The 26223-nt window shown below is 44.0% G+C and overlaps 1 protein-coding gene across 1 annotated transcript in view; it reads left to right on the forward strand.

Annotated features, from left to right (window-relative positions):
* The first annotated feature begins 398 nt into the window (after positions 1–398).
* Positions 399–26223, forward strand: part of MAP6 (microtubule associated protein 6) — a 71822-nt gene continuing 45997 nt past the window's right edge. Inside the window, exon 1 of the mRNA XM_019726450.2 lies at positions 399–2046. Coding sequence (XP_019582009.2) covers positions 1133–2046 — 914 coding nt within the window. The 5' untranslated portion in view covers positions 399–1132. The remainder of the gene's footprint in view (positions 2047–26223) is intronic.

A 26223-nucleotide genomic window follows, 5' to 3' on the forward strand; every position in this document is an offset into this window, starting at 1 on the left:
CCCCTTCCCCTAAGGAAAGGCATAACCAGTCTGGGGGCTCCTATCCCCACATATCTAAGCAAGACCTATGCATAAGACTGGAGAGTGCTTGGATCAGCAGCCAGCCAAACTGAGTTCAAATCCAGTCTGGTGACTTTGGCCAATAACAGTAGCTCTGTTTTTAAAATCATCTATCCTGGGACAGACATTTCACTCGGGGTTTCCTCCATATTTAAAAATTTTTAATCCCCCTGGCGGCCGCCCCCCCACCCTCCCCTCCATGATTGGCTCTATTTACAAAAGAGGAGCTGACCAGACCAGCGTAAGGACAGTAAGTCTTCAGGAGCCTAGGACTTGCACCCACCTAGGCCCAGATTTTGCTGTTGCCTAGGAGCAGAGGAGGGAGGAGCTGCCAGAGCAGAGGGAGGAGGGGAAAGACAGGGCGAGCTCCCAGCAGTGCGCGCTGACGACAGCAGGTGATTTTTTTTTCTGCAGCGCTCTTTCTCTCAGCATCTTTCCTGCATGTTTTTTTCCCTCTGCTGAGCGGCAGAAAAGGGTGGGGTCGCTTCCTTCAGCAGAGAGGGCGGCGGCAGCAGCTGCAGCATCTTTGGGAGCAGCGGCAGAGGCAGCAGCTGGAGGTGATCGCCTCCGAGTCCTGCTAAGTGGCCGGCTGAGACCCGACGCCGGCAGGGAGGAGAAATAGAGCCTCGTCCACGAACCCTTCGGCCACACTGCCCGGTCCTTCTTCTGCGCCATGGCTTAAGTCAGCGGCCACCTTGCCTCGCGTCGCCAGGATCTACCGGGGTCTGCGCGCCGCCGCAGCCCCAGTGAGGGGCGCTTCCCAGACGCCTTCGCTCGGGGACTTGGGGACGCCCTGTCTCTCACCCTCCGGTGACTGCAGCAAACTGCGTTCTCAAGACCTTTGCAGCGGGTAATCGAGAGACTTTACGGACTTTACCTCAGTGATAGCTTTGCTGGCCCAACCTTCCTGGGTGCTTTCTGAGGGAGGACGGCAAGGTAGCTCGGGCCACCAAGGAAAAAAAAACGGTGGCAACCAGATTGGCTGGTCAAGAGCTAAGGGATTGAAGAAAGATTAGAGATTTGCTTTAGAACCAGAAAAAGAAAGGGAGGACCAGCTTGGCCAGCTAGCATCATGGCGTGGCCGTGCATCACGCGGGCCTGCTGTATCGCCCGCTTCTGGAACCAGCTGGACAAGGCGGACATCGCCGTGCCGCTGGTTTTCACCAAGTACTCGGAGGCCACCGAGCACCCGGGCGCCCCGCCACAGCCGCCACCGCTGCAGCAGCAGCAGGCACAGCCAGCGCACGCGCCCCCCTCGGCTCGGGCTGTCGCCATAGAGACGCAGCCAGCCCCAGGCGAGTTGGATGCAGTTGCCCGGGCAACAGGGCCGGCGCCTGGGCCTAGTGGCGAACGGGAGGCGGCGGCCGCATCCGGCCGGAGTGGACTGGCCTCCGGCCCAGGCTCCGGCTCCACCTCCGGCGCGGGCCCCGCGGACTCGGTGATGCGTCAGGACTACCGCGCCTGGAAGGTGCAGCGGCCCGAGCCGAGCTGCCGGCCCCGCAGCGAGTACCAGCCTTCCGACGCGCCTTTTGAGCGCGAGACCCAGTACCAGAAGGACTTTCGCGCCTGGCCACTGCCGCGCCGCGGGGACCACCCGTGGATCCCCAAACCCGTGCAGATCCCCACATCCTCCCAGGCTCCGGTGCCTATTCTCGGGGCGCCCAAGCGGCGGCCTCAGAGCCAGGAGCGCTGGCCGGTGCAGGCCGCCGCTGAGGCTCCGGAGCAGGCGGCGGGCCCTGGTGGAGCGGGTGTCCTCGCGGCGGGAAAGGCGTCCGGGGCGGACGAGCGCGACACACGCAAGAAGGCGGGGCCCCCCTGGACGGCGCGTCGCCCGGAGGTGCTGGGGCACGAGCACACGCCGCTGCCCTCAGCCCAGGCTCAGGTCCAGGCCTCGGGCCCCGAGGGTGGCAAGGGGCGTGCAGCGGCGGACGCCCTCAACAGGCAAATCCGCGAGGAGGTGGCAAGTGCGGCGGGCAGCTCCTACAGGTGAGACGCAGAACACAGCTCATCTGACGGAGCTGGTCACACTTACCCTCTCCCGAAGACTGCCCAGGGCTCTTTCTCCGCAGTGCAGGGCTATTTCTCTAGCCTCCCCTTCTCATCCCAGGCCACACCCTCTCCCCAGCCCCATCTCAGGCACCCTCCGAGGGCTGACTTCCTTCTGCTCTTTCTTCGTGCTGTCTTACTACTACTATCCATACCAGCCTGCCCAGGTCTTTGGCTTTACCACTTCAGCCACGTTTTCCCATCCCCGCTCCGCCTCAGATCCCTGTCCTCCCAACGAAGACCCTTTGCAATTTCTTTACAGGCTGTGCTTCCATTCCGCCCCACCCACCTCACCAGCTGCGTGAGCCTGTATGCTGCCCCTTGCTGGCTCAGCTGCCACCAACTAGCCTTCCAGCCTTCCCTCAGGCCCCATCCTCCTAATAAGAGTTCTTTCCTAGTGACTAATATGCCCTTCTCCATAGCCCAGTTCACTTGACCTTTCAGTCTTCACTCCGCTCTCAGTCCCTGGGAGATACCCAAGCACCACACACACCCTTTTCTAGATTCCCTGCTGGTTCCTCAGAGATCACCCTCCTCCTTCTAGCATGGACTGTGAAGTCTGACTCACTCCTTATGTTTCTTACTGGCTGTGACACATTAAGCAAGTTTCTTAACCTCTCTGGGCCTCAGGTTCTTATCTGTCAGGTGTGATTGATAGTAGATTGTTCTTTTAGAATTGCTCACTCATTTATTAATTTAATATTAAATACTCAACATATGTTTGAGCACCTACTATAGGCCAGGCACTGTGCTAGACATTGTGAAGATTCAGTGAGATGATTCAAGAGAAGAATTGTGCCTGGCATATATAGTAGGTGATGAGTGCATCTTGGTTCCATTCCAACCTTCTACATGATGTCTCACTATTCTGATTTTTATTTACTGGATATGCCCAGACTTCTCACCTTTCTCTTTATGTTCTCCAGATGTGTTTCTCATTCTTTTACCATCCGGAGCCCCCTCTTTAGCACATTTAAATTCCCTGTAAAAGAATGCCTCAAGCAAGGATATAACCTCTCTCTCTTTCCATCCTTCTAGAATTCTCCTGCGGCAGTTTTGGCCGTTCCAAACTGCTTTCTCACCCTTCATGCATCCAATATGTATTTCTGAATGCTTAGCTTTCAATCCTGCCCTTATGTTACAACCTGAATCAATCAGCTAACAGATCACAGTTGACTCTGCACATGTAACATTGGGTTTGGAGGTCTCTGGGGAAGCAGATGTGCATGATGAATAATTGAGATAAAAGTGTTCAAAATGTGGTTTATGGGGTCCTTCATCAATGCCATAGCCAGCTGCCTCCTGCCAGCCTGTGGGTGTGGCCAGGAGGACTGCAGAATTAGTGTCTTTTGCCAAGACCCTCTATGTAGGCTCATGTCACACTGATGTCCTTCTCCAGTGAACAGAACAACCATTCGCTCATATGCTGAGGAAAGAATAATGTAGACATCCTCTCTCTCGTGAGACAAAACTCCACCCCCCTTCCAGGTTTTAACTCTGGAAAGCATTTCTCAATGAGAAGGGACAGCTAATCAGTTGGTCCCTACTCCATCTTCCGGAATTCCACCTCTCACTTGGCATTTTTCTCTTGGTTTACTGTCATCATGACCACACTGGTCCCCTAGGAGTACACTCCAGTTAAAGCTCTGGGTCAGGCAAGGACACAGAGCCTGTTCCTTAGCTCACAGCCATCAGGAGGTAAAATTTTCACATTATCTTTTTGCTGCTACCAAGGGATGATCAGAAAGAAAAGAAAGGAAGCAACTAGGCAAGGGGCATAACAAACAAAGCCAATATGTAGTTTTGTAATTCTGCCATGGCTTTTTTATTTTCAGGGCCCTACTTTATTCTCTGAGAAACCTAAGGTTGGCCCACATCACAGATTCCTGGCCTGGCCTCTTCATCTGCCTACTCCCATTTTACCACCCTGTGGTACATGGAACCTTAACACCCCACCAGGGAGGAACTACCTCTCCTCACTTCCATAGAGCCAAAGCCAATCAAGAGAGATTCCAAATTCTCGTCTCTCCTTGGGCGATGCCCCACAGTGTATGTTTCCAAGTTGGTGGGACTTGCTTTGTCTATGGATGATTGGCCAGACAGTCAGGGAATGATTCCACCCTTCAGATACAACTCACTCCAAATACTTGGGTTTATATCTTTGTTCTGTGTAGCTTCTTCCCCTGAAAAAAAACACCTTAACTATACTGTAAACCTGTCATGCTTTACAGTTAGAATTACACACATACTGCAAGTGATTGGATTGAATGGGGGAAGGTTATGCTCTTATAGCTGGTGAGAATGATTGTATTTTTGTGGCTATCAGAATTCCACCAACCTGTCAAAAGAAAAAAATCTCAGAGCACCTCAAAAATAATTTTTTTCTAATTTTGGGTCTTTTGTAAAATTTAATGATGCATATGATTTTGGGTAGCAGTTTCATTTTGCTGTATAATCAGAAGGGTTTTGAAACCTTAAGAGAATGAGTGTTGCTAAGAGACAATCAATTTCTTTAATGGACAATATAAGTGCATGACAAATTTGATGTGAAATTTAACATTATTTTTTGTTCCAGAAGAAAAATAAACCAATAATAGAGACATGCGCTTTGGGTGAAAATAGATATGAAGAAATAAGACAATCAATTAATTAAGTATACTATAAAGAAAAAATGCCTGGATATTATGGGCTTATCTGGAACATTGATTTTCCTTCCCTATTGTCTTACATTCTTTTTCTTGCTATGATTCTGAATTTAAGTATGCTCTGTGTCTGCTGTAAAGGAGGCTTTCATTACCTTAGAAGCCAAGTTTGGCTCCACTGCAGTGATAATTTGATTTATAAACCCTTTTCTTCTGCCATTCTACATAAATCATAGTGGTTTACACCATGGTGACTGGCTCATCTCATGGGCTTTACAAAGGACATCTGTCACATGACACCAATGCAAGCAGTTTGCTTAAATAAAGACAGGACACATAATCCATCAGCTTTTTATACATTGGTATATAATGTAAAATGTATATTCAGCATCCAGCGTCATATACATACTAATTGGTTTTCCCCACAATACACAGTCGGTAGATAATATCAAATGTCCTTTGACGCTGTAGTTTTGAGAAACCTTCCCTATTCAACAATTCACCTAATTCATAACATATCCACACTAGCCTGGGATTTTTGCATTCAAGTGGTATCTAAGGTATCTTTAGAATTATTCACAATCTTGAAGTTGATTAATTTTTAATACATTCGTATTACACAAATGATATAAAATTGAGAAACATGTCTTTGTTTTCATTTGCAATATTCAGGATGGATTTCACTGGGCAGCCATTTGTGACTTTACACCTAGCATTCTCAATTAGCAAATAGATGAGTCGTAAGGAGGGGATTAAAATTCCCCTCTCAGTCAACCCTATTGCCCTAGTGTCAGTTCATAGGGATGGATGGGGGAGCAGGTGCTCCCCATAGAAATGCTAATGAAAACTTTTCTTGGAAGAAGTCAGCTGAGGCACCAGGAGGTAGAATTAATAAACCAGAGGCAAAATACTTGAAAAATGAGAGGAGTCACAGGGAAATCAGAAAGAAAGGGAGCCTTTAATATCTGCCCTACCGCCTGCCATGAAGGTTAGAGAAAAGGCCATCTGATTTGGCTTATACTGTGCAGAACGGCACTATGCCTATTGCACAACTGCCTGTTTCCCTAATTGCTTTCTGGGTAAGTCCCAGCAACACTTCGAGACCCCTCTTCAATGATGCCTTCCATTGTTCTGCCATTCAGAACTAATTTTTCTTTTATTTCCTTTAATATTCTGTACACTTCTCATTGTCTGCTCGATTGTAAGATACTTTTGTCTGTATCTGCCTCTCCCACCAGATCACACATACTTGAAGAGCTACATTTTGTTCCTCTCTATACTTCTCACAGCGTAACAGTGTGCCTAGGTGCCGCACAGGTGTGTTGAATCCAGTGGAATTTCTAGAGTTTGGTGAAAAATTGTATTCACCTATATATTGATTCATTTCATTCAGTTTCATTTAGTTGATTTATTTCAGAAAATGACCACCAAACCCCGCTATGTATCAGGCTGCTGGGGATACCAAATGAATAATTTATAACCCTTATGTAAGGAAACTGTGTCTTCCTTCATCAAAATAAAGTCTAATCCCTACTAGGCTAGCACTAGAAGTGAATGTTCAAATGGGGAAGGGCAGCGAACATTACATACCCGACTTCAGATACACCTTCCTCCAGGGCCCTGGTGCTCAGCATTGGAATCATTGCAGAACTTTTAGAATGCTGATGCGTAAACCAGAAATTCTGATTTAATTGGTCTGGGGTGTGGCCTGGGCATCCGAATTTTAAGAAACTGTTCCAGATGATTCTCATGTGCAATTCAGGTTATGACCTACTTCCCTAAGGCAAAGGTTCTCAAATTTTAGTCACAAAAGAGTCATTTGGGGAGCTTTCTAAAATGCAAGTTCCTGGGCCTCATCCTCAGACATGTTGACGCACTAGGTTTAAAATGGAGCCTAAGAATCTGCATTTTTAAAAGCAGTCTAGGTAATTTTGGTGCGGGTGAACTTCATTCAGTCTTCACTTGGGAAAACACTGCTTGGAGAGATTTGCTATTTTTAAGGTATTGAGTTTTCCCATAAACAAACATGGTATTGCTTGCCATTTACTTACGTTTTTTTATGTCTTTCACTTATATTTTGTAATTTTCTCCCAATAAGTCACACACACATACATACTAGCTTTTAAGTTTTGTTTTTCTATATTTAAGACTTTAATAATCTAACTGGATTTTAACATTATGTGTGGAATGAGGTAGGGACCTAATTTTCTTTTCTCCCCACATGGAAAGTCATTTATTCCAACAACCTTTTTCAACGTTCAATTTTTCCCCACTAAGATCTCCTCTATCGCATAAGGGTCACATATTTTTGGATATAGTTCTGAGATTTCTGTTCTAGTCCATTAGTCTGAGCTTAATGCCACACTATCATCTTTTCTTTTTTTCTAAGCTATTTTAAATTATTGTGAGGCGTATATTTGATTACATTTTCTAATTTGTTGTTGCTCATATGCATTAATTTTCATATGTTAATCTTGTATTCAGCAACCTTACCACACTCTCTAATGAGTTTTGTCTGTAGACTCTGTTGGATTATCTGTGAAAATAATGTATGCTTTTAGCAAACACCAATTTATTGTCTTCCTTTCCAATATTTATATATCTCTGTGTGTATGTGTATTTTGCTGCATTGGTGAGAACATCGGTATAGTTTTGATAGTAGGTGATAATGACATCTTTGTCTTGGGATATGGGAATGCTTCTAAAATTTTATCATTAGGTATGAGGTTTACTCTATGTTTTTATGAGATAGCTTCATATCAGATTAAGAAACTTCTCTTTATCCTGGTTTACTAGATGTTTCTAAAAATCTGGATGGGTATAGAATTTTATTGAATGCTTTTTCTACATCTACTGAGATGATCATATGGTTTTTCTTTTTTAATCTGTCAATAGATGTTTTTGTCATTGAGTCATCTTTGCATTCCCAGGATAAACCTTACTTAGACAAAAATATATTTTATGATTCTGAATTTGGTTTGCTATTTTTTATTTGAAATGTTTGCATACATATTCATAAGTAAAATTAGTTTACTGTCTTTTCCTTTTATATATTGGTTTTGTGCAATATTGAGATGAAAGTTATGTCTGTAAAATTAGATAAGTAGATTTCCCTCCTTTTCAGTTGTTTAGAACAATTTCTACAAGAGCTGCTCCTTAAATATCTGATAAGATTCTCCAATAAAGCTTTCTGTACCTGGTTTCTTTCTCATGGATAGATTTTTTTTTTTTTTTTTACTACCAGTTTGCTGTCTTTAATAGTGATTAATTTATTTAGCGTTTCAATTTCTCCTTGAGCCAATTTTAGTAATTGATAGTTTTCTGGATAGTTTACATTTTTTCTAATTTTTAAATTTATTAACATAAAATTGATCATAGAGTTATCTTGTGGATTTAAAAATAAGCTCTACTTATCTGTAGTCATGTCCCCTTTTCATATCTAACATTAATTTTTGCCTTCTCTTTTTTTCATGTTTAGTCTTACTGAGGTTTGTTTAGTTTTTCAGTCTTTTCAAAGGATCACATTTTGGTTGATCATTTCTTTTTCCAGTAAAGTTTCCTCTGATTTTTACTATTCCTTTTCTTTCTATGCTCTGAGAGGTAGGCATAGGCCAGGTTAGGAACAGTCTTATAGCCCTAAGGAGTTGGGATTTTCCTTTAAAGAAATGAGACACTAAAGGACTCTTAAGACAGCTCCCACTGGCTGGTGACAGGAGGCGGTTAGAGAAAGGGAGGGCAATAAGAGGGCTATTGAAGTAATCCAGAGAGGATGATAAAGCTTGAACTGTGGGTGTGGGACTGGAGACTTATAACAACATAGCATAGTTACAAAACAACAGACCTTAATGGCCAATTGAGATGCAAGGAAGAGGATATAATCCAGGATGATTCTTGTTTCTGGTTTGGATAACTGGTAGTGGTGCTAATAACCATCAGAACAGACTTTATTTAGACTTCTATAATGAAATAGAGGAGAAAAAAAATAGTCAGGAGTGAAAGTTGAGCTTATTTTTTAGTATCTAGAATTTGAGTTGTCTATGGGATATCTGACAAGAAGTGTTTATGGGTCATTGACGAACTGGATCTAAAGCATAGGAGAGAAATCTGAGCTGTAAATATCTATTTGAAACACCCTGTGGATATTATTAAAGCCATGGGAGGAGGTGAAATCATCCCTAGAGAGGGAGGAGGGAAAATTAGCCATCAGAGAATGGAGCCCTGATACAAATATTTGGGGTACTGACAGCAGAAGGAATAGCCATGAAAAAGACCATAGGAGAGGGAAGAAAACCATGAGAGAGACTCATGGTAACCACATTGGAAACCATGGAAACCACATTGAATACCTCAGTAATGCCCTATGCGCATTTCAAAATATTACTGAGATATTACTGTGTGCAAAGCGTTTGGCTAGATCATTGGCTGACCTTATGCACTTAATTGTCAGAGATCTAATACTGACTGAGACAAATGCGCAGAGAGGAGATAAGATACACACAATCAATTCTTGGTTCCTGTCCTCAGAAAAATTGGCATCTAATGCATACACATGTATGAACTTTTTTTTAAAGAATCAAGCCAGCAATAGTTCTAAGTCTACAATCACTCAATGTCCCAGACACAAAACTAAAATAATCCCACGAACGTCCATTAGGATTAAGGAGCCATCTCTGTACACAATGCAGCTTTGGCTTTACAAATTATGTCAGCTATATAAACGTAGACAGGTGAACTTCTCATTCTCTACTAAATGAAGGAAACTGCAAGATGGGCCTCAACCAGTGAACTAAAAATTCCCTTGATATTCATTAAAGATGCTAGTTTTCACCGTTGGAAATAATATTAGTAACTGAGTGCCTACTGTATGCCTAGCAGGCTGCTGGAAACTTTAGATGCATTTTCTCCTGTAATCTCCATAGTAGCCCTTCAGAAAGCATCCTGTGACTTCCGTATACAGTACTCCTTCGTGTCATAATATCATGTATTGTCTTGACTCAGTTTCATTCCAGTAAACATTGATTAGTGTCTACTATATATCGAGCTAATTCCTAGGATTACATAGTAGTCCTTTCTCTTGAAAGGCTTATGTTTATTAGGTAGAGAGAGTGTGATAAAAAGTTATAGGTGCCCTAGTAAAAAGTTTGTGCAGAGGGTATGGTGGGGTACAGAGAGGGGTTAAGTCTACTTGATTTGAGGGTTATCAGGGAAAGGGTTCAGTAGAGAAGGGACTATTAGGCTGAATCTTCAAAGATGGAGAACATTCAATGGGGAAAGGATTAGTCTGAGTAAATTGTAAGCAGTTCTGTGCAGGTAGGACTTAGAGGTCTCATTGAGTGAAGACAGAGTGGTGAGAGGTTGATAGGCTAGGTAGGCTGGGGCCAGCTCCTTTATCCTATAAGCAAAGGAAAGAAGCAGGATTAGGTTTTAGATTTTAGACAAGGTGACTGTGACAGCCGTGGGAAGGGCGGATTGGAGGGGATGAGGCTGGGAGCATGCAGTCCGGGAGGGAAGGTGAGATGATGCAGGCCTCCATCCAGCAAGGCAAGAATGGAAACAAGCACTGATGGTACAGAATAAAATTATGCAGTGGCTAATTGAAAGTAAGTAAAAAGCGTCTAGGATGCTTCCCAGATTTCATGCTTTGGATACCTGAAGAAATAATCATTCACTGAGCTAGACAGCACTGTTTTGCACAAGTTGAGTTTGAGGTGTCTCTGGAAGGTCTACATGGAGATGTTCAGTAGACATTGAAAACAGAAACTCACCCTGCTGGTAAGGGTGTAAATTGGGAAAATCACTTTATAAAACTCTTTAGCCTTATATACTTAAGTTAGACGTATGTTTTGCTCTATGACTCAGTAATTTTGCACCCTTGAGTACATATATATCTAATAGAAATGAGTACAGAAGACATGTACAAGAATGTGAATAGCAGCTTCATTAATAATAGCTAAAAAGTGAAAACAGCCCAAATGTCCATAGGATGGATAAATTGTATATTCATGCAGTGGATATCATGTAGCAGAATAGTGCTCCCCTCCCCAACCCATATCCTAATTCCTGAACCCTGTGAATACGTTATACCGTGTTTCCCCGAAAATAAGACTAGCCGGACAATCAGCTCTAATGCATCTTTTGGAGCAAAAATTAATATAAGACCCGGTCTTATTTTACTATAAGACCCGGGCTTTATAATATAATATATAATATAATATAATACTGGGTTTTATATTAATTTTTGCTCCAAAAGATGCATTAGAGCTGATTGTCTGGCTAGGTCTTATTTTCGGGGAAACACGGTATTACTGAGCAAAGGAGACTTTGCATATGTTGTTAAGTCAGGAATGTTGAGGTGGGGTGACTATCTCGGATTATCCACATGGCCCCACTGTAATCACAGAGATCCTTATAACTGAAAGGGTTAATGTCACAGCGATGCAGTGTGATAAACACTTGGCTAGCTATTGTTGGCTTTGAAGACAAAATGGGGACATGAGCCAAGGAATGCAGGCAGCCTCTAAGAAGCTGGAAAAGGCAAAGAAATAGATTCTCCCCTAGAGCCTCCAGAAGGAACCCCTTGCTTCTGCTGAAACCTTGATTTTAGCCAGGAAGACAGACCCATGTCAGACTTAAGTACAGAATTATAAGATGATACATTTGTGTTGTTTTAAGCCATTCAGCTTGCAGTAGAAATGAGTTTGTTACAGCAGCTATAGGAAACTAATTTACAGGGTTGCTCAATCTCGACACTGTTGACATTTTGGACCAGATAATTCTTTGTTGTGAGGAGCTGTCGTGGGCATTATGAGATGTTTGGCAGGATCCCTGGCTTCTATCCACTGTGTACCAGTAGCATTCCCCACCGCACCCACCCCGAGGTGTGACAATCAAAAATGTTTCCGGACATTGCCAAAAGCCACCCCCTAGGGGGGAGCAAAATTGCTCCAGACTGAGAACCACTGTTATATAGCAATAAAAAAAATTACTGCAGTATGATTAATGTGAATAGATCTCATGATGATGAGTGAAAGAAACTGGATACAAGCACGCTTACTGAATGATTTCATTTATGTGAATTTCAAAAAACAGGCAAAAGTAATTGATGGTGATGGAAACCAGAACAGTGGTGATCTCTGGGGATGGGTGGGTAATTGGCTGAGAAGGAGCATGAAGGAACCTTTTGAGATGTTGGAAATGTTCTATATCTTGATCTGCGTGGTGGTTATGTGGGTCTATACATACAAACAATGAGGATTTATGAACTTTATTCTATGTATGTTATACCTCAACAAAAAATAAAAAATGAATTACAAACTAAGTAAATAGAGAAAGAGGTTTGATGCTCAGGAGAAAGGGCAGAACAGAAAGACCTGCACACTGAGCTATCCGTGAGAATCAAACCCATAGATCTCAGGGTGGGTGAGGAATAAAGAGGGTGAGAAGAAGAAGAGAAAGCCAGAGCCCAGCAGGCAGCAGCATCAGGGATGGGTGGAACAAGAAGCCATCGAAGTTGGACCTTTGATGTCTGTGTGTCATCTCCGCCCGAGAGTGACAGCGTCGGCCCCACCCTTGTCCAACTGCCCACTTCCGCTCCCTGGTCTTGTGCACTGCCTTCAGCAGCTAGCTCATGTACGTATAACATAAGAGCACTCCTTTCTGTCACACCTCGGCTAGCAGAGTCCATTCTCAGTGCACATTTGCTTTCAAACTGAATGAAGAAGCTTTTGGAGGACCAAGCCTGGTATAACCTTTTCTGGTGGGAAAACTGGGCCCAGGCCCCAAGCCACAAAATCCACCCTAAGTGCCTCCCTGAAATACTGCTCCTCCACCGTGCTGTTCCCTGTGGTCACTGCCTATTTTGTGCAGGGACTTCAAAAAGTTGGCCCATATGCTGGCATATCCTAGAGTGCATTTTTACAATCTTCGTAGCCCCTAAGAATTGTTCTCTATTAAACGAAGGATAGGCGAAAGATAGACAATGGCAGAAGACAAAAGAGCAGAATGTTAGAGAGAACAGGGACATAATTGAGTTTCAGCCTCATTTGCCGAGTGCTTACTCTGTGCCAATTGCTTTAACATGTTTTGGGATTTTTTTTATTTAGATTTCATAATGACCTTTTAAAGTAAACATGTCTCTCTTTAAAGATGAAGAATAGAGTCACACGATCAGTGTGGACTGAGGTCACACAACCAGTCAGTGGCTGAGCTGGCTGAGGAACCTGGTTCTCTTTATTCCCACCTCCAGCTGTGTCTTCCTTGTACAGCTCACGCAGACCCACCATGTCCCCACTGTTCGACCTGCCATTCCTGGGAGAGCTGCTGTGCATCTGCCCCCTTCATGCTGTCTTTGTGGTTCCAACTCTCCTAAGCCTGGGCCCTTCTCTTCACCAACTTGTTTCTTCAGTGGGAGAGGGGTGGGTGGTCTCACTATTCCTTGTCCTGACCTCCCCATGGCTCCCTTTCCTCTCTAGGGCGAAGCTCAGGCACCTCCGCCTCAAGGCTTTCCAGGGTCTGACCTCTGTGGTGCTTCCATCATTTTTGCTCCTGCTCCTTGCACAGGCCCGCTGCTTTTCCCTGGGGGGTCCTCAGTTCTGGTTGCACATTAAAATCATGGGGGCCCCAGCAGGTGATTTAGCGAAATCACAGCCTGAACTGGGCCTTGCCAAGCCCCACACATAACTACCGCTGGGTTTTGCTCAGTTTTCCCTCCTGTCCCCTTCCCATCTTCATTCTAAATCCGTCCTGTCCTTCAGCGCTTGTAATCATTGTGGAAGAGGCTTATACTATAAAAGCAGGGAATTAGGTTGGATTTATCTGATCATCATATCATAATAATAATGCATGGGGCTTAATACTATTTTTATTCCAAGTTCATTGCGGCCTCTTAAGCGCATACAAAGGCGGGGGCTCTGGGCTCTGAGGATTCAAAATGCAGAGCACAGACTCCTGCTCACGGGAGTTTGCTGTCTTGTGAAGGAGGTAACACAGATGCAAGTATCTTAAGTACCAGGCAGAGCCTGGTGAGGGTTGAAATCAAGGGCCAGAGTTCTCCAGGGCCACAGCAAGGGCTGGTTAATTGTTGGAAGATTCATGGAAGGGATGGTTGTATGAATCCTGGGGAGTATGTGGGATTCTATGAAGGATTTAGTGGCCATTAAAACGGTTTGAATCATCTCTTTGTAACTTAAAATATGTGTGACTTTGAGATAATTACACAGTGACTTCACAGAGTCATGATATAGATGGAAGGAGACAATGCTTTTTTACCCAGAGTATTCCTATCACAATAAGTGCTGACTATTTTTATTATTATCATTGAGAGAATGGAATAGGATACGTCACCTCATTGAGAAAATGGAATAGAATAGCTTACCAATGAAAGACTTTCATTTAGAAATTCAGTAAACATCTATCACATCTGTCACAGGCACTATGGTAGGACCTGGGGATACAGAAATGAATTACACATAGTACCTGTCCTAAAAGAGCTCCTGGTCCAGTGAGAGAAACGTATTAAGAAAATTATAATAATGTTAGTAAGTACGATGATAGAGGCACAAGGTATTGAGGGAATGTAGAGAAAAGGAGGGGGATTCTGACTCAATCTAAATCAGGGACCATTCCTGAAGGAGGTACACCTGTGCAGTGGGTTAAAAGCATGGACTTAGTTCCATTGGGAAGGCAAAAGATCAGGAACTCTACATTCCTTTCTAGAGGTCTTTAACAATGAGATAAGAACAAAGAAGGCCATTTAAGAGGACAATAGTTTCTAGTCATTCCAGCTTCTCTTAGATGTCTAGCTTTGTTTGGGGCTTTCCGTTCAAATCCTGCTCGCCACCTATTAACTATATGACTTCGGGCAAGTTAATCTCTCTTCTCTGATTTTGTTTCCTCATTGGTGAAGTAGAACCAATCATTCCTACCTTGCAAGGTTGTTGAAAAACTTAACATTCCATTAAGTCTGTGACTCTCTTACCTGTCTTATTTACTGTTGCACCCCACGGCACCAAGCTTAGTGCATGGTATTTAAGAGAGGCTCAATAATATTAATTGAATAAATGAAGGAATGATGTATCTACAGCACTTAGCACAGTGCCTAGCCCATAGTAAGCACTCAATTAAGGCAACGGTCCTCGTCATCATTATCCCCAGTGGGTCAGAGTAACACTTGGCTGATATAGAGGTAATTTGCCCTTCCGTGTGCACACATTCTGCATTTCAGGGAAGAGAACCATGAAATGCTCAGATGAAAGATTTTCTGAGTATTTTTTAGTTTGCCTTGGAGGATCAGGGAAGACTTCAGAAAGGAGGGTAGCAGCTGAGCGGGACCTTGAAGGAGCAGCCTGAGTTCAGTAGGCAGAACACTCAGGCGGGCAGGGAGGTGTGGCACATTCCAGGCAGAAGGGACAACTGGAGCACAGAGAGCTAGATATGCTCTCGGGGGAACCACAGAGATTCAGAGATGACAAGTGTTCTGAGTGTGAGGTGTGACGTGGCAGGAGTCGAGTCTGGAAAGGTCTAGACCAGTAATCAAAAAACCTCTGTAAAGGGATAGATAATAAATACTCGGTATTTTCGGCTTTGCTGGCCCTTGTATAATAAGAGAGAACAAATTTCCCACAAGTTTTACTGATGAAATTAAAAATATAATAATTAAATGCAAATCTTTTGTAATATGGGTCTACTAATGAGAAGAATGGATTTTTTAGGGGAATAACATTTGCTGAAATAGGATTCAAAATTAGCATTCCCTTTCATCGTATTGATTGCAAATATTTATCTACAAAATCCATTCTTAGCTCATGGCTGAACAAAAGCAGGTAGAGGGCCCGATTTGGCTCATGCATCATAGTTTTCCAATCTCTGGTCTATATTATTGAGGACAGAATACTGGGCTATCAAGTTTCAGACTCTGTATTTAAGTAGCAAGTAGCCTCCTGCACAGAGTGCCTGAGACTACTTGGTTTGACCACACCTTATTAAGTACATCATTTATTCTCTCCAAGTGACATAGTCACTCTCTTGTTTCCTTACAACTGAAAGCAACAGGGCACTGATGTATGTGCGAGAGCTTCTTTGTCTTCATATATAATGAGTAACCAACCCATCTCTCATAGCAACCGAGGATACAAGGTACAGAAGTCGTCATTGTAAAATAGTATTAGGCTCTGGCTGCTATGGTTCTTTTGTGTAGAGTTTCCCTGGGAGCTGGAAAAAGGCTTAAAAAAAAAAAAAAAAAAAGACAGTAAGTGGTATTAAAAGGTGCCTGGGGACGTAATCTACTTGCCTAAGATTCAGGGCCCAAGAGAAGCACAGAAGAGAGCTCTACCACTACCACGAGAAGATTGTTATGACTCCTCAAAGAATCCCTGATCCAGCATCTCTCCAGAGTCTGCCAAACACTGCCTGTGAGCTGGAGAGAGGCTTGTTTATTCAAGCTGCTAAAAACCTAATCCAACAATACCATTCTTTGAGGAGCCTTTTAGCACCTCATAACAGTCCTAATCCAAACTACATTTGGGAGAAGGTGATACTTCATAAGTGCTTTTTTTTTTTTCTTTTTCCCCTCTTCTTCTTCCTCCTCCCTGCCCCCCACTTGAACCCAAGTTTCAAGCGATTGTTTCCTTTCTCAGTCTAATTGTGTAGGACACAGCTCCCTGGCCCATGCTGGTATTATGAGCCTTGCGCTCACCCTGGCTGAGGCAGTTGGTCGCGATGTATCTGTCGGCCACTCACAGCAGCTCACGGCTGCTCTCACCGGCTGCCGGCCACTCATGATGGCTGCTGGCCACTGGCCGCTCATGGCAGCTCACGCCAACTTCCTGCTGCTCACGGCCGCCCAGTTCCAGGGAGAGCCATTGTTCACAATCTTAGCTGTAGAGGGCGCAGTTCACTGGCCCATATGGGAATCGAACTGGCGACCTTGGCATTAGGAGCACCACGTTCCAACCACCTGAGCCACCAGGCCAGCCCTATAAGTGTTTCTTTAATCTCTATCTTGATAGAGAAATTTTGGTAGAGAATATTACTTTGTGAACGAACAATTTCAGTTTAATTCAATTCGTATTCATTCATTTATTCAATTCAATTCAATTCATATTTGTTGAGGACTTCCTATAAATAAGATACTGAGCTAGGCCTGGGGATGACTGTGAGGTCCACAGTTTGGGACATCCTGATTTATTGTGTCCTCTCCTACTTTACTAGTAGGGAGAAATATATGATGAAAGATGATGGTGATGATGAGGAGGAGGAGGATGGAGGATGAAGGAAAAGGAAGTAGAGGCAGGAGGAGATGACGCAGTAGCAGAAGCATGAACACTTTTAACTAAGAAAGGTCTTTAGGCTGGATGTAATAGAAGAGGGAAGAGTTCTGAAGAAAGTGAGAAACAGGGGAAATTAGTAAGTACAGCTACTGATCTGGTAGCCATGGTGCAGTGGATCAACTGCACCAGATAAACATCAGTTCGAATCCTCAGCCTTTCCATTTACTATTTTTGTAACCTTGGTGAAGTTATTTTGAGTCTCTGAGCCTCAATATCCTCCTCCAGAAAATGGGGCACTATTAACATGCAGTAGATTGCATGGATGTGAACATGTTTTGTAAACTGTTAGGTCCTTGCAGTTGTAATTATAAATATTATTAATACTCGCAAATGAGCATATGGAATACCAATGCCCAGGAGTTTAGATGCCAGGAGAACAGTCACTCAGAGAACCGTCTCTGAACTAAGTTCTTGGGTTACAGCTACGAATGAGACAGACACAGTTTATCGTGCAGTGAGCAGCATCATGACACAGGGGTAAGCACGTGTTTCAATAACGAATTATTAAATACAGCAGTGATGAATTTTAGGCAGGCAAAGTACAAGGTGCTAACAGAGCATTTCGTGGGAGCTGATAGGCCTAACCTAGACCAGGGGCTGGAGCTGGCATCTGTGGAAGTGGCATTTGAGCTGAGTCCTGAAGGATAAAGATGAGCCTGCTGCCTGCCCCCCCAGCTACGTGCCCCTGGGCAAGCCTCCTGCCTGCTTTGTTTTACTCACCTACCACTAGGGCGTTGGCCCAGTCCCCTCTCACTCAACCACATTCCAAGACCCTTTAAAACCCCAGTGCATGGTGCCCAAACCCAGGCGTCCTGCAGCTTGCAGTAGAGGACGCAGGGGAGATGAGGGATCTAACAACTGTGACGCAAAAATCCGGTGACATTGAAGAGGGAGCTTGCGGCCAAGGATTCTGTTTCATCCATTTGATACCGCTCTCATTCCCTTCTAAATATCAGAGGGTACCTTGTCCAAGGAATCCTCAAAACATTTTCTATTTTCTTTTTTTTTTTAGAACTTTAAAAAATACACTACAAATAATAGTATAACACCCATATTCTCACTACTCAGGATTTTAAAAATGAACATTTTGTTGTATTTACTTCCAGTCTTTTTCGTGTTAAAACATTTTTTCTTTCATAGTCAAGTTCTCTTTGCCCCCCCTGGCCCGGACCCAATCTACTCCTCCCTCGGCACCACAGGAGGTTACCACTGTCGCAACCCTGCTGTGCCTTCCTCTTTATCCATAAACTATGTAAGGCACTGCTGTGTGTGTGTGTGTGTGTGTGTGTGTGTGCGCGCGCGCGCGCACGCGCACCTGTGCACACACATACACAGTATTTTGGGGAAAGGGTGAACAGAAGGATACAGGATGCTGGATCACTCAGATATCCCCTCACCCTGGTCCTCGCCCAGAGCCGCCGGCCATCTGCTCTGAGCAGCCGCCTGTCTGAGAGTCGAAGGTATCCATGGGAACCACTGTGGAGGTTGCCAAGAGGACTCCATGGCCACCAGCCAGAAGGGAGAATAGAAATCAAGTGGAACCAAAAGTGACAGACTGGTGTGTGTTCAGTGGAGTGGGAGGTAGTCAGCTGTGAGAGCAAGGGTGGGCATGAGCACAGCCAATCTAGCGTCTGGGCACCCAGACGAAACCTCCAGACAACACTGCCCGCACAGCTGCACCCTGGAGGTCATCTGAGGCAATTCGGACAGTAGTATTTCAGTCTCTCTTCCTCCCTGCCTCTCTCCCTCTTCCCTCGCTTTCTTTCTTTTCTCCCTCTCTCCTTTAATAGGAAATTTCGGTTTTTTTAGAAAGCCCAACTAAGAAGAAAAGTAAAAAATTAAAATTTAGTCACCTCAAATTCCACCATTCATAAGCAGATGCTTTAATTTTGGTGTTAGTTTATCTTTTTCTCGATGCATATTTTTATAAGGTTGAAATCATGCATTCCAGTTCTGTATTCTGCTTTCTAAAAAGTTCTCCTGAGTCAGGTGTTTAGCTTTGAGGAAAAAGCACGGGATTTGGTGTGAGATTCGCCCTGCATTCTTATCCCAGATCTGCCTGGCTAAGAATGAATGACTGAGGGAAGGCCAACATGACAAAACGATCCAAAACAGATCTTCCTGAGTGAATGCTATAGTGCCATCTCAGCCAGCGGTGTTCTTTTTAGTCATTTCGCCAGTTTTTTAATTGGGTATTTCTTGTATATTTAAGCAACTTTGGTAAAGCCTGTGCATAAAGAAAAAAAAGCACTTTCAACGGGGAGAAAAGAATGGAGGATTATTTTGCTGACATATTTCTAAAACGAGCATTAAGATGTGAAATTCTGTGTTGCACCTAGAATGTGACCTAATGGAGTAAGAAATGTATGTCTGGTTCATTTCTCCGTAATTTACTGGTACAACCAGAGGCCTTATCGTTCCTGTTACTCGCATAGCACTTATGCCCCAATGGCAGGTGCTGCATCGTCAAGTGACCAGTCATGTTTGTGGGGACCGTGGGCATCACCGGCTAAAACGTGTGAACCTACTGGTGAGGCCAGGATGCCATTTCAATCAGAGCGTTTCTTAGATCGATTCATTGTTTAGACCAGTTCTTTTTCTGAGCAATTTATCCAGCCCTTCCTTCCTTCCTTCCCCCATTTCAAAGTCTTAATTTTTATCCACTGGCAGTCTGGTGACCAGAAGGAGTTTTAGAAGTAATCTGTCCCCACCGCCCATTTTGCAGATGTGACAGCTGGGTTTGTGATTTACCCAATGGCACACAAAGGTGGGCTTCAAAGTAGGGAACTGAATCTAAATCTTTTTGGACTCCTGGTCCAGTGCTCTATTCTCTCTCACCAAGCAACTTGCAGCTCCATCTTTTTGTTTTGCTTGCTCACATCCCATTCCATAGAAATATCTTAAAATTAGCCCATTCAAGACACTATAAATAGCAGAGTTTATTTTATTGGCTGTGTTTCTGTCCTTTTAAATATTTCTGTCCTTTTAAATGTTTGTTTATGAGTGTATATTGTCTGTTTTCCTGGCAAACTAGGAAGGCAGAACTCTATCTTTTTCAACTTAGTGTCAATAAATACTTTCTTTGCATGATTGAAGGGAGCCCGTGATAACCCAACCATTCCATATATTCCACCATTTATTTTTACACTTTTGCTTGAGAAAAACAACGTAAGTTTTGGAGCAGCTTAAAAATTGACTTGAAATTCTAACCCCTAAAGAGAACAAAATCACTCATAGAAGACTTCCTTTTAAGCTTCTTGACTAACTTTTAAAATTAATTCAACAAATATTTTTTGAACACTCACAGTGAACAAGACACTGAGTTAATCTAATAGCTGTTCAGAGAGAGAGTGTGTCTTCAGTTTGCTTCTGGTTTAATATGGGAGGCTGCTTTAAAATATAGGCTTGATTGTTATCAGGTGTGGTAAGCCAACAGCTCAGGTGACGACTGCCACTGAAAAGATAATTACTCTCAAAGAGAGAGCGCAGGCCACACCAGAGCAGCCACGTAGGGCCACACAAGAAAGCACCAGGACTGGTCAGAAGGCGTGAGGGAAACTGGAGGCAAAAGCCTTTTGGTTTTTCCCAGGAAGAAATGGGTGAGGCCAGGTAAGCAGGCTAAGCAGGTTTAAGATTGGCTAGTTTGAATCATTTCAGTGGGCTCTGTCTATAGTTGTCTGGTGCCTGGCCCAGCGATGATTAGGGCAGGAGGAGAGAGGCCCAAGTGTGAGATCCCAGTAAAGGATGTATGGGGTATGAGCATTGGATTGGTTGGTTTGCCTGTGAAAGGCATGTTTACTATCTCTAAGAATGGTTAGCCCTGGGGTGGGGCCGGGTCCATTTCCCCATGGTCAGTAAGGCTCCAGATGCTAAAACACCAGAAGAAAGAGACGTGCTTCATGCAGAGGCAAGGCAAGGCACTTAATTCTAGCCTTGTATCAGCTGAAAGGCTGTAGGTAACAAAAAAGAAGCACACTTTGGGTATCAGCAGAAAGAAGTTATTTCAAGAATACTTGTTCTGACAAAGGCTTAATGGTAGAAATAGCTTTTCAGCAGGGCTTGGTGAGGAGAGGGAAGCCCAGCTCCCACCACTCACTGGCAAGTGGCCTACCTTGGGCAAATTACATACATCCCTGGAATAACATTTATTCTGTTTACATCCCAAAGTTATGCAGATCAAGTAAATGCCTCCATGTTTCTCTCACTGTGCACAGGCCATGCTCCTACAACAGAACTGCTTGGAGTGTTGGCTTAAAATGCAGCTTCCTGGGACCCGGATCAGATTAAGATGGTGGGTCCCGAGTCTGCATTTTAACCAGCCCCTCGTTCCCACCCTAGGTGATCCTTAGGAACACCAATGCTGGAGACCAGCCTAGAGAAAACAATGCTAGAATCTAAAGGGTAAAATACTACACATATGTCAAGAGAGCTTTATGTACTTATAACAACTGTAGCCCTCACCTTCACCGAGCTTCAGTATCTGAGACATGTCCACTCCTTAAACGGGAATCATGTTTGGGTTGCCTGCCTCATATAGCATCTGCTGAGCTAGGTATTACACACATAGAGAGATACCCCGCTGCCTCCTGCCGCTCCGGCTGGCTGAGGCGAGCTGCTAGGGGAAGCTAATGTTACAGAGGTTCCGACAGGCTGCAGGAAGGAATGCTGCCAAGGAACCAAGTCCCCAGACTGGGAGCAGGCTCAACGCACAGCTTGGCCTCCAATGCAGCTCTGTGATTGCAAATCCCATGATTATCCCCGGGGGTTTCTATTTTTACCTCAACTTTTTCAAAATGTGAACTGACAGACTGACGAAAAGTGCTTTTGGCACTTTCAAGGGAAAACACATGGGTACGAATTATTGAATAATTGCTGAGTCCTCTGGCCTTGCCTAATTGGGTTTTCAGCAGCGAGGCACAGCATGAACTGGTAGTGATGGAAAGGGGTCAAGGAAAGTAACACTTAGTAAGCGCCACTTGTTTGACCTTCGTGTTGATGTTTTTAATCCTCACAGAAGACCTCGGAGGTACACTTTTCCCATTTTATTTTAATGAAGTGAGGCTCAGGTGTCCAAGGACTCAGTCACTTATCCAAGGTTTCACAGGAAGGAAGGTATGGATGAGATTTCAGGCGGGCTGTTTCATTGCAGAGGCCCCTTGCGTTCCCTTCAAACTGCCTCTGAGAAGATGCTGCCTCCCCAGGGGGAGGGTAAAAGCCGTGCTTCCCACTGATTACTTTTATAAAACCCTGGTGATATAGTTCTCATTTTATGAACTGAAAAACGTTCAGTTTATTGCCTTTCACAGAGATAATTCTTATCAGCTCTCTGACAAAACAACCCAAATCCTGGCTGCTTCGTTTGCTCCATGTTTTCCTTCCCACTCCCCTAGTAATTATGCAGTAATTATTATGTTGGTAATTACCTCATTAGTAATTTGGTGCGAGGAAGCTCAGTGAAAGAATAATAAAAGGGTGTCTCTTTATAGCAGACAAATGACAGATAGAGTTTTAACAGCCCTTACACCCTCATTAAAAGAAAGGGAGAATTTTTCCTGCACAATATTTTAAAAAGTGTCAGCATATCTCTTAATCAATACACGTTTCTCTAGAGAGCCCAAGTTTTCCCTGTGGTCTAAAGAGCTCATTTATGCGTGAGTGAAGGCGGTCTGGAAGTTCTAGGACAGAAGAGCAGCAGCGGGACACCCCGCCCCCCACTGCCCTGCCCAGGGCGGAGAGGGGAGAAACGTGGGGGAGGGCTTCATAAAACCTGGAAAAGGCACCGGCCCTGACAAAGGATCTAGGCTCCAAGTCCCTTCTGCTGAAACCAGGTGCAAAGCCTCTGGAGGCAGAGCCTGCTCAGCCTCCCTGGCCTGGCTCTTGGCGTGAGGAATGGGAAAATGTGAGTTGGGGCTCCTCACTGTACAGGCCCGGCTCCCCACTGTGCAGCTTCACTGCCGGCCATGCACCCACATGTTCCCCACCCTCTAGGACCCTGACCGCAGCCACATGTTGGGACTTTTGTGGAATTTGCCTTCACCATTTGGGCCACGGAAAGCCCTATGTCTCCCATCTTTGGTGAATTCTTAATCAAGAGTCAGCTCATGTCCTCGTCTACATTTCCACTCTCTCTCCCATAAAGTAGAATAAATTTCATTTATTTGCCTTTAGCATTTTTACATACTTCTTGTGTAATATCGTTCATTCATTCAGCAAATATATTTATTCAGAGACTCTTCTGCCGGGCCTGGTGATAGGACACAACTACTGTGACCCACTCCACTGTCATATCTATCTGGATTACTGAAGTAGCTTCCTAACCGGTCTGCCCGCCTCCCCCTCACACAAGCAGTGTCTGTTCTTAACGTCCTAAAACGCAAGGCAAATCATGATGCTCAACGCTAGCTGGGTCTGCTCAAGTGTCCAGCGGCTCTCCATCTCACAGAGAATAAAATCAACTCCCTCACTCTGATATTCAAGGCCCTACCCCATCTGCTCTTCCATCTCTGCCCTTATCTCCCACTCCTCCCCCTCTTCCACTCTTTTGTTCCAATCCAGTGACACTGGCCTTGGTTCCTCACACACACCTCTCGCCTCAGGGTTGTAGAATCCTGCCTGGAGCACTCGTTCCCCAGATGTGTGCAAGGCTCAACTTCCTTTAGGTCTCCACCCAAATGTCACTTCATCAGAGAGGCTGCCCTTGACCCTCGGTAGCACAGCACGCGTGTACACACACTTGAGCACATGGAACTCTCTGTCACCTTTACCAGTCTTGGTAGAACTCACACCGCCTGACATGTTTAGAACAGCGTATTGGTTAATTGTGCATCTCCCCTCACTGGAATGTAAGTTACTGCTCTTCAATACAGCAGGGATTTTGTATTTTGTCCTCTGTTGTAGCCCAACCTCCTATCCACAGCACCTAGGTTAATATATGTTGAATAAATGAATGGGTGAATTATTGACCATCACCCAGCGATCCCTCAACAAACACTTACTGATGGAAAATCATGAGTTTGCTCAGAGTTATCTGCCAAAGGAGGGAGATTTATTCTCAAGTTATATTAGGATTAACATATAAAGAACAACAGGCAGGTGGATCTGTTGGAAAGATCATTTGCCTCCAGAAGTCCCATGGGACAGGGATTTATGAGCAAATACCAAGAAACTTGGAGAACATCATGGAATAATTTCTAATGCCCTGTAAATGGTAACACAAATAAAATACGTATGTTAAGATACACTGTAAACTGTTAGGTTTTATGCAGATATTATCTATTGTTGTTTTTAATGACAATATATATTAGCAACTTTAAAATAATCAGTCTATTTTGGTGGGGGAAAATAATAACTGGACTAGGAAATGAGAGGTCTGAGTATGGTTCCAGCTCTGCCACTAGTTTGCTGTGTGACTTAATGCAGTTACTTTCCCTCTCTCCACTTCATTTTCCCAATCTGTAAAATTAACATACTGGGTTAAGTTACCTCTGGAATGTCTACCAGCTCTAAAGCTCTAGGCTCCAGGAATTGCTGGCTGGCCAACTAACCGGAGGGTGGATAGAGGACCCTAACTTCCACAACATTTCCCCAGTCTTAACTATTCTGGTTGGTTCTAGTTTCTTCTTCCTACTTTCTTCCCACTCTTCTCTAGTCCAGAAGAGCCCACTTTTTAGCTGAAAATGTGTTATGTACACCCCTGAGGTCCTTATATCTTCTCTGAGTAGTAGACAGTTAGAAAACAGTAGATTATATGATTATAAAAGCAGAAATGATGGTAACTGAAGGATATGTATTCTGTGAAAAAGGAAAGAAGAAGAGGGATAGATATACTGACTTATATCCAAAAATCATGGGTGCATATAAAGTTCATGGAGCCTGCTTCACTTATGACTATCTGTTTTTGAGAGGCACTTCTTTACACAAGAATTACAGAGTTACCCATTGAATCTTTCCTCTGGTGAACTATATTCTCAGATGGTTGGCCATGGAACAACCCAGAAGAACATCTGAGAGATCTTGGCCACCCAACATCGTGTTATTGGTCAAGTCCCCCGAGTTGGAAGGATGAGAACACAGAGGAAGCATGCTTGGGTTCAAATCTGCCACTCATTAGCTAGGTGACCTTGGGTAAGGCACCCCCTACACCTCATTCTTCTGGAAGTAGAACAGAGTTAATAGGATTGAAGTAAGGATTAAATAAGAAAACTCAGTGAGGTAAAGTAACTTGCCCCCAAGGTCACAGAACGAATATCTGAACCCTAAAGCCCTAGTAGGAAATGGAGATAAAAGGAATCAAGAGACTCTCTTACAATTTCAGATGATCTGTTGATTAAATTAATGAAATTAAAGTAAGAGATGTCTATATGGTGCCCACAGAGGTAATTTCACCACTGCTAGAGATTTACTCACATGCTTGGTGTTCATTGCAGCAAAATGTACCAGAAATGCCTTTGCAGGAGGTATTTGCTGGATGGAATTATATTATTCCATCCAAGTAACATAATTGGATACTCAGTGCCTATCTCCTGGGACAGCAGAAATGATCGGTTTTCATTGATATTCTCTTAGACCTGACCTTGCTATTCCTTCCTGTGTGTCCCTAAATACAGCAAAGCACCGAGGATATAAGCATGTTCTCCTTCAATTGAATTTCACTTGTCTCACGTTGAGGTTTATGTTCAGAGGCAAGCAATGAAAGAGGCCAGCTCTAGATCCCATCTTCTGCTCACCATGATCCTCCAGTCACTATCTGCCTCTTTTTTTTCCCCCTTTCATGTTTGAGTTTTATTAGTTAAGAGAGCCACCTTACAACCATCAATCAGTATAGTTGTGGAAGTGCTCTTACACTGTCCAGCTGGCCCTCTGTTAAGTGATCGCATCTGAAGGGGAAGCCTGGAAAGGGGATTAAACAAGGGCAAAGGTCCATTAAGAAACTTACTTCTATATTTCATTAAATCCTCACATGCGACACAAGTAGGTGATATTATCTCTGTTTTATAGATGAGGAAACAGGCTTAGAAAGGACAGGTGACTTCCTGGAAGTTACACAGCTGATGAAAAGCATGCTTGGAATTCCAAACCCATGCTCTTTCTGAATGACAGGCCATGTTTTGTTATTGTTAAGAATGAATGGAGATCGTGGAAGAGTGATC

The sequence above is a fragment of the Rhinolophus sinicus genome, linkage group LG06 (assembly GCF_036562045.2).
Source record: "Rhinolophus sinicus isolate RSC01 linkage group LG06, ASM3656204v1, whole genome shotgun sequence".
In the NCBI taxonomy this organism is placed as follows: Eukaryota; Metazoa; Chordata; class Mammalia; order Chiroptera; family Rhinolophidae; genus Rhinolophus; species Rhinolophus sinicus.